A 9,142-nucleotide genomic window follows, 5' to 3' on the forward strand; every position below is an offset into this window, starting at 1 on the left:
AGTTCTCCTGCCTGGCCAGCTAGGTGATCAGATGAGTACGTGGCAGGTCATATCTTTGACTGCTGAGTATACTGGAAAGGAAAAGTAGAACTCCATTCTCCTGAGACAGAGTTTATAGTAAGTTCTTTTGTAAGTGCTGTGGCTTCAAGTCAGAACAAAAAGAAAATGCTGAAAATGATAAAATATTAACTGAATACATCTTTTAGGTAGGTCAGATCTCTTTTGTACATTTCTCAGGAAACAGAATTGAACTCTTAAGTATGTTTTCTAGCATCTAATTTGTGATTATGTTCTATACAGCTATACTGTGTGTTGATGACTCCGTAGTAGATCTGGAAACACTGGAAGCACTATATGAAAATGTAAGTAAGCTGGGGTAAAGCTGTGGTTAATCACTGTAGTATTTCAGACAAAGAAGAAGTAAAGTTTTATTTTATGGTGTCATTTTAGACTGGAGTCATTATATAGAAAAAGTCTTTAGGGAATTTAACAGTAAAAAAAATAGGTAACAAAAAAATGCCGATTGACATGCTTATTTTCTTACTGGCTTAGTTCTTAAATGTCAGAAATTTAAAACAGTGGAGTAGCTTTGGAATCAGGTTAAAATGTAACAAAAGGTGTGATATCTAGCAGTATTCTCTCTTGAACTGCCTGAAAAATGCTGTCCTTACTTAAGACCTATTTTGTGCTAACGTGCTGGTTTTTTCTCATGGAAGATGTAAGTGGCTAAAGCAGTTAACTTGCCCAAGTTGCTCTGTAGACTAAGTATACAGCATTCATGAACCATGTAACTGAAGTTGCGTGAAAGAATACATTTATACGTGGCTGTAGAGTTATCAGAGCTACCTCTCCAACCTGAACTCTGTGAAGCATCCTAGAGCAATATTTGTAGCACTGTGCTCTACAAGGACGCGCTGCTTTGTGGCCATTGGTAGTAAATAGCACTGCAAGGTACGGAAGGAATTAATCATAGATCTTTATGTCTCACTGTTTTGCATAACCTGAATGTTTACCAATGAAAAAATATAATTGTTATTTGCAGACAAACAGGTAAATTAGTAACTTATTAATTCATTATTAATTACTTTATATTAATTCATTCAGAGAGCACAAAAGGATGAACTGGAGAAAATCAAGCAATATTATCAGAGTTCAAAAGAGGAGGAACTGAAGCTTCTGGATAAACCAGAACAGTAAGATTCTTTTAAAAAAATATATTTTATCATTATATAGTATAGTCCTTTGCTGATATGTTAAAAGAGACCTTGATACACAATTTTTGTACCTAATTTTAAACTTTTTTATATTTTTCAAGGCATAATGGAAACTTTGCCGTTATCACATAACCTTTTTTCAGACGTGACAGATTTTACGATGTCAACATGGACCACCAGAAATGATAAAATATGTAGCCTTGAATCAATAAAAAGTTCTGTTCCCATTCTCACATTTGTAAAAGACTTATCCTTTCCTTAGGTCTTTTAGACCTAAATTGACATGACATAAAGCAGGGCCAGACTGATTTTGGTTGTTGATTATTTGAAAGAGCTACACAAACAGAGCGTTTTGGTGAGTCCTGTGACAAAGACACAATGTACACTCTGGTCATGTTGATTGAAGACCTACAAGGCTGATTCCACACTTCATCTCCTGTTGAAGGAGGAACTGTTGTGGGCAGGAGATTAAAAACTTAAGTGTTGCTTCATCTGTTGTAGTAAGCCTTAGACCAGTGTGAAAATCACAAGAATCTGTGAGCAGAATGGTAATCCTGAGTTTTATTTTAGTGTATACATTTTATTTCAAATTTTGGCCTACCAGTGGTGTTTGTCTTCTGCTACTTTGCTAGTTTTCCCTTTGTATTTCCTTCCTCTTCTTCTAATCAAAGTGCAATTTCCTGCCGTCTTTCTTCCTTTTCCCTTGTCTTTTCTGCTGCCTTTGGCATAAGAAAGAGTAGGGGGAGGAAGAACTGGAACAGCAGAGATAGTATATGATTGGTTGATATCAGAACTATTACATTTTCTTACCTTTTCTTTCCCATTAAAAAGATAGTGGTGAAGAGCAGAATTTTTTTTCTCTTTCTCCTAACACAAGGCAGCTAAATACTCATTTGTGACTGTCCACTGGGGAGTAGGTTAATTCTGGGAGATGAGGCTATCACACTTACTCTTGATTACGAGTGGCTATCATTCTTGAGTAAGACTTAAGAAGACAAGTATCTGTAGAGTGCATATCCTAGCTTGTTCTTACATCCCATATCCGTGGCTTTCATTGCATTGGCTTGGGGCGTAAGAATACATTATGTGACTAGTTGATGTTTTCCAGAGTTTAAATCTTTGGCAATCTGTTTGCTGTATATCTGAGTGAAATAAATATTAATGCATTTTGTGTTCTGGAGAATATGAATCTTCTAGAGCTCCAGAGTTGTAAAAGGATGTCTGTTTTTGTAAATTATAGTGAAGCTGATCTTAATTAGGCACAAAACTGGATGTATGCTATCATTGTTCCATAATTAAAAGTAAAGAACTGTAAATAAAGCAGTTACACCTGATCATTCAGAGTGAAATATTAGTGTCAAAGACAAAAGCTACTTTTTATCAATTATTACTCTTTGTGTTCTCTCTGCAAGTCTTAATTATCCCATTTTTACCCTATTAATAAACTACATAGATTTAGAAAACTAACTTTTTAAAATGTTGCCTCAAGAGGGAAACAATTTGCTGATGATGCACTTATGTAAATTTTCTTGGACCTTCAAATTAATGTCCATTCTGAAAACTCAGTAGATCAAGCGCTGCTGGTTTTGTTATCCAAGTCAGCCTCTTGAGCAGCCTAAATGCAGAACTGGAGATTTGTTGGAAGTGTAATATGCACATAAAAGGTTAAAGAAAGAAAAGTGCTAAATTTGTATATGTGATTAAAAATGTTTGCTACAGGGCATAAGCCTCATGCATTTTCTTTAATGAGGATCAGAACTAGCGCAAACTAAACCATTTATCAAATGATTGCAAATACTAGCAGTAAGCACTCATACAATGAAACCATTGATGTGAATTCACTGAAGTCTAAAGGAAGCCTTTGCTATTTTTAAATGCTTGGATTACCAGACAAATAGAAAGCTTTAGTGGTATCACTGATGCTTTCCTGCACATGTGATTTTAATTTGTTTTGCTGGCATGTTAAATTTGCTATTGTTGGCACAAACTGTAAGTATGACAACAACATGACAATACCCCCCTAAATTATGCTTCATGTTAATAGTTGTTAAGATGCTAATATTCATTAACACGATAAAGATTTATATGCATAATTGGCCACAGTCTGGAGCTTTGCTAGCAAGATACAGATGCTTTAGCTAGTTTCCAAGAAGACCCTTTTAGTTTAATATAATCTCTGTGAAGTCCTCTCTACTGTGAAATACTAATGAAGGAAATAGTAGCAAAATATGGTACTGAGCTTTTCTGGGTTGTTTGTAGTTTGAATTCAAGAAGTAGTGAGCTATTGATGGTTGCTGTCCAAGTAATGCCATTTACTTCTCTTCGAAGACCAGTTTCCTTTGACTTCAGTTTAGATCCTCCTGGTTTACTTAGAAGCTTGCAGGATTAGATACACCTTTTTCCCCAAAAATTATGTCTAAATTTTATTTTCTTCAAATATGGTTAAATGTGAACTAGGAAATAGTTTACCTCCATAAAATCAACCTTCTTTGTCTATCTTCTGGAATAATATTCTGTTACACTAACATGGTAATATGCCTGGGTGAAAGTACTTTCAAGTCCTTTACTACAAGATTCTGGTAGGATAAAAAAGTTCTCAAGTAAATGCATTTTTATTTACAGTTTCTACAGGAGAGGAGTAAAATGGACCTCACAGAGATGAACAGCAAATTCTCTATGTTTACTTTAGGCCATAAGAAGTATAGTAACAACAAACCCATCAAAAGCTATGTCATAGTCATGTCATTATTACTTTAAGTCAAAATCATACTTTTCTCAGACTAAAATTGCAAAAATGACTGAACTAAGAATATTATTTTCTCTCCAAAAGTTTTATCCACTTGAATTGGTGGTTTATCTTTGATAACCACAGATTCATGCCATGACATTGTGTTTAGTAACTACATTTGTAGTCAGTAAGATTCCGTTTTGTGATGTTTCAGTTAGAAGTGTTCTGTCTAGGTATTTACAGTGAATACTTTGAATTCCAAAATCTAGAGACATTTTCTTTTTATGTTGATCCTCAACTCTTGGCACACTTATGCTGTATTCTGATGACCAGCAGTGTGGGAGATAGTTCCCTTTTCGAGGGAAGACAAGAATTTGTGTCATTTGACTTTTTTAAATTTAAACTTTTAATATGTATGTGTGTTAGAACTTTAGTGAAGCAGTTTGGGTTTTTCTTTCTTTTGTTTCTCTCACACAAAGTGCAAAGTATCCTCTTTTTTTTTTCTTCTTTTTTTTCTTTTTTTTCCTGGCAATACCATTCATTCCCAATAGGAAGCATTTTTATTAATACCAGCTTGGCATTTCTTTTTTTCCCACTGCTTAAGTGTAAAAGCCAAGCTGGGCCTCCCAAGTTCTTCTCTCACAATAGATTTTTTCATCAGGCAAGAAAGAAAAAGAAAGAAAAAAAAAAGATATTCCAATTAAAACCTAGTATTTCACACCAGCCACAGGTGGATTTTGCTGATTTTTAGGCATTCGGAATGTATTCAGAAAAGCATTGCCTGCACAAGAAATTTATAAAGTGGATTTGAAGATACTGATATTATTTATTATGAACATGAAATATTGGCTTAAATAATTAAAATAGATTTAATAAGAATTCGAGCTAATAATGGTTCACAAAATTTCTCATAATGCAGTGAGGTAGAAAAATCTTTATGGCATCGCATTAAGGAGTCTTTAAGGACATCTATAGACAGGAGATTAGAAGAATATTTCTAAAGTTATATTAGAGCAAAAGACAGCTGCTTTCTGGATTTCAAGAAAGCACGTGTATCACTGAAATCCTAGACTCAAAGCCCACAAAGCAAATTATGCAAACCCTGTTGTTACAAGAAGTGCTAAAGCTTCTTGTATTATTTTGCCAAGCTCTTACATTTTAAATTGAAGAAGAGAAAGGGGAGGAATTACTCATGCCTTTAGCATGGTTTCGTTTTGTGATATCCGAGCTGGAGTTGTTCAATATGCTACTATTTATTTCTATTTACCAAAGAGTTAAAGGAAGAAAGCTGGAATAGACTCATGAGGAAAGTGTATATATGAGGACAGATAAAGAGTCAGTAACTTTGTTGAACAGTGACTGCATAGAGATTTAATCTGTAAGGATTCTAGAGCTAAATACACAACTAGGTATATTACTATAAAACATGCTGCTATATAATTGGAAGTGTGGTGTAAATTAGTAAAAGAAAATTGAGGCTGAGGACCAGAAGAAATTTCTTGGCAGACGTTTTATATTATGAAGTAACCTTGTAGGAATATATTGAGCTCTGTATTGCTGGGCACTTTTTTAAGGGAAGCAAAAACACATGAGTAAAAACAGTAAATAGATAGTGTTTCTCTAGTTCTTTCCTTTTCTTGTTCTTTTTTTTTTTTTAATCTATGATCTGGGTTTATGATTCTTCAGTTTGTTACTATGCAGCTGTGATGGTCAGTTAATGGATTAATGTTATAGCGAGTAATGTCTTACCTTTTTCTTGATATTAATAAGATTTCTTAACACATTGAGCATAAACAATATAACAATTATAAATTCAGTCAGAAGTAGGAAAGATTGCATGTATATTTCAGGATACTACAGCTTTGGTCTATTATGTACCCCACAGATAAGAAATATAAAGATTCAGTAATACTCTTTTTTTCCACAGATTTTTATATGAGTTATCTCAGATCCCCAACTTCGCAGAACGAGCGCAGTGTATTATCTTCCAGTCAGTTTTCTCTGAAGGGATAACGTCAGTGCACCGGAAAGTTGATATCATAACTCGTGTTTCCAAGGTAAGTCCTAAGGAAAGCTATATAAAAACATAAATATATTTTAGAGCATTCATGCTTCCTTTTTACCATAAGTGTTCAACCTTAAGCCTGGTTATTGGCTTTTCAGGAAAATAAAAAGATATTAAGTTTTTTTAGCAGCTTATAAGAACAAAAGGAGGAGGAAAGAGAGAAGGTGAGTTGTGTGCGATGCCCTGCGCTCTACATAGGAAATTTTTCTTTTATTTGAATGTCAGATTTTTATTACTTTGCTTATTAAGTAGAGTAGTAGGTAATCTCCATAAAGTAGAAACTAAATATCAGACTAGCTTAGTACATGGCCTTGCAAACTTACTTTTTTTTGCATATCACTGTTGATGCTGTCAGCAGTAGATGCCTATCATGTTCATAAACTTATTACTTTCCCCTGGTATCTGTACATTTCTGTTAACCCTGATACAGCAGATTTTTTAGTACCTGACAAAGCTTCATCCAGGATTCCTATACTATAAATGACTACAGACAAGATTTTGAAATTACAACAAATAAAACATGAAATGTAGAATGAGATAAGAATTAAAAGAAAGGATAGTGAACTAAAGGAATAACATCCTGAGGGTTTTTTTGGTTTTTTGGTTTTTTTACCAATTTGAATAGTAGCTTTTGATTAGCTTTGCTGACACAAAGTACCCACGCTCTACCCCTCTGGTTTTCTTTGCATATTCTAGCAATAGAAACACTTACTTAGTGTTTCCTTTCCAAAGAAGATATAAATAAGGAATGAATTTTGTATGAGATAGGACAAATGGTATTGCCCTCAGTTTGCTTATGAGGAGCTCAACTACAAATGTTTTATCCAATGTGTAGTATAAGGCTGCATAGTTAAGAATTAAGTCCATGGCATCAGATTCTCGATTGACAAGATAGATGTTTATAAGTAAATTAAAATATTTTATTAGTTTTCAACTCTGTTTCTAAATTTCTTTTCTGTTTTGAGGCATAGTGATTAAGTCCTTAGCCCTGGTATATTTGCAGTAAGTATGCAGAAATGTGAATGTCCACAGCACCAGAACCAATGAGAAGCAGTCTGAATATGACAGTCCAAGTCTAACCTGGTGGCAACAAGAATAGCACATCTCCATTTGAATGTGCATTATGCAAGCTCATTATAAATTACCTTGTCTGTAAGATTTTTGAAGGCTACTAAGAATGTTCAGTAATCTTCTTCCATTAATCTTTTTGTCATCTACATAGTACATGATGCCATATAATTTGCTTCATACGGATTAAGTTAAACATAGTATCTTAGGCAGATACGATCTGATAAATGGTCCTCTTAAATGTTTGATTCTTGTACTAGTTTTAGCTTCCTATCCCTACGGGGTTAAAACACACAATAAACAAAACCTCTAGTAAAAATAAAATTTAAAAAGCTTTTTTATATTAGTGATTAGAATTCTTGTGCCAACAGAAGTTACAGACTAGTATCCCTTTTCCAGGCTTTGCTGAACATGGCAAGTGTAAAGGAAATTTTGGGTTTGATTCTGGCTTTTGGAAATTATATGAATGGTGGGAATAGGACCCGAGGTCAAGCTGATGGATTTGGTTTGGAAATACTCCCCAAACTAAAGGATGTCAAAAGCAGAGTAAGTACTCATTTTTAATTAAAGCTAATTTTTCTCGAGTGATCTTTTTTTGTTCCATCATCTGTCAAAATTAATATTTGCTTATTTCTTACCATGCTTGCTTGAAAGAACAAGGCACTTCTTTGTAAAATTTTCTTGCTTTTTTCTCCCAACTTTTCTCCTGCATGTGTGCATATTTCCATAATCTCTAGTTTCTCCTATTCAGTACTACTAGGATAATTATCTTATGTGAGAACTTCTGTGTGTCTCTTTTACTAGTAGGGACTTAATTACAGTAGGTTAGAGAGAAGTGAGAGAGCACAGACTGCTGAAGGCTTCTCCAGTAAATGTCCCCATTCGTTTTTGTTGCTCTCAACTTAAGGTAGCTCTGTGTGAATAACAATGTTTTAAAAAACAGGTTTAAAACAAAATATCAATAAAGATTCAGTGTAGCATAAGGTATTATATGTAAAGGATATAAATATATAATATACAGGATTTTAATCCTCTTGAAAAAGGTATGTCAGACCCAACAAGATATTTTCAGGTTTTTTTTTTAATTGGTAGTTAAATGGATGTTGGACATGAATTCTGAAAATGCTTATAGGTGGATGTAAATTATTTTGTCAAAAATTGAAAACCACTAGCACATTTTTTATTAGTTATGCAAGGGTCAAAGTCAGGCTCAAACAAGCTCTGGACACCTTTTGAGATGAGGTTATTTAGTTCCTTATTTCAGTAGGGCTGAGGAGGGGGTGCTAGATAAGATAGGCAATGGAAACGCTGCTCGTAGTCGTTCTCTGCCAAAGCATACCTAGACACCACATGAAGCATATGAAACAGCAAAGAATAGGAGGTATTTTCTGCTGATGCTGGTACAGATTTGGAGGATTCCATGTTCTTTCATGTTCTTTCTCTTTTCCTATGTAAAGTTCTGTCTTGAACCGTAAGAAATGTAGATTTTAATCTTTTGTTCCCAGTTATTCATGTACGTAGGAGTGCATTTTTGAGACAGGCAATGTCAGAAACGCAGTATGTCTAGGGAGCTTTTATTTTACTTGTGAATAGCATCATTAACAAAGTGTAAAAACATGGTTAGTGAGCAACTGTATTAATGAAAGTGTTTCCAATGGATTTGAGTCCTTTGTCTTCTAAAGACATTGAGGTGCTGGAGTGTATCCAAACAAAAGCAACGAAGCTGGTGAAGGGTCTAGAGAGCAAGTCTTATGAGGGTCTAGAGAGCAAGTCTTATGAGGAGCAGCTGAGGGAACTGGGGTTGCTTAGTCTGGAGAAAAGGAGGCTGAGGGGAGACCTTATCACTCTACAACTACCTGAAAGGAGGGTGTAGCGAGGTGGGTGTCAGTCTCTCTCACAAGTAATAAGTGATAGGACAAGAGGAAATGACCTCAAGTTGTGCCAGGGGAGGTTTAGGATATCAGGAAAAATTTCTTCACCAAAAGGGTTGTCAAGCACTGGAACAGGCTGCCCAGGGAAGTGGTGGAGTCACCATCCCTGGAGGTATTTAAAAGCCATGTAGATGTG

At 34.8% G+C, this 9,142-nt stretch overlaps 1 protein-coding gene across 1 annotated transcript in view; it reads left to right on the top strand.

Moving 5' to 3' along the window:
• Positions 1–9,142, top strand: part of FMN1 (formin 1) — a 143,809-nt gene that overhangs the window by 75,092 nt on the left and 59,575 nt on the right. The window contains exons 7-10 of the mRNA XM_010167059.2: positions 301–362; positions 1,105–1,193; positions 5,870–5,999; positions 7,475–7,621. Of these exons, the coding sequence (XP_010165361.1) occupies positions 301–362; positions 1,105–1,193; positions 5,870–5,999; positions 7,475–7,621 (428 nt within the window). The remainder of the gene's footprint in view (positions 1–300; positions 363–1,104; positions 1,194–5,869; positions 6,000–7,474; positions 7,622–9,142) is intronic.

The sequence above is a fragment of the Antrostomus carolinensis genome, unplaced genomic scaffold (genome assembly GCF_000700745.2).
Source record: "Antrostomus carolinensis isolate BGI_N321 unplaced genomic scaffold, ASM70074v2 scaffold2784, whole genome shotgun sequence".
In the NCBI taxonomy this organism is placed as follows: Eukaryota; Metazoa; Chordata; class Aves; order Caprimulgiformes; family Caprimulgidae; genus Antrostomus; species Antrostomus carolinensis.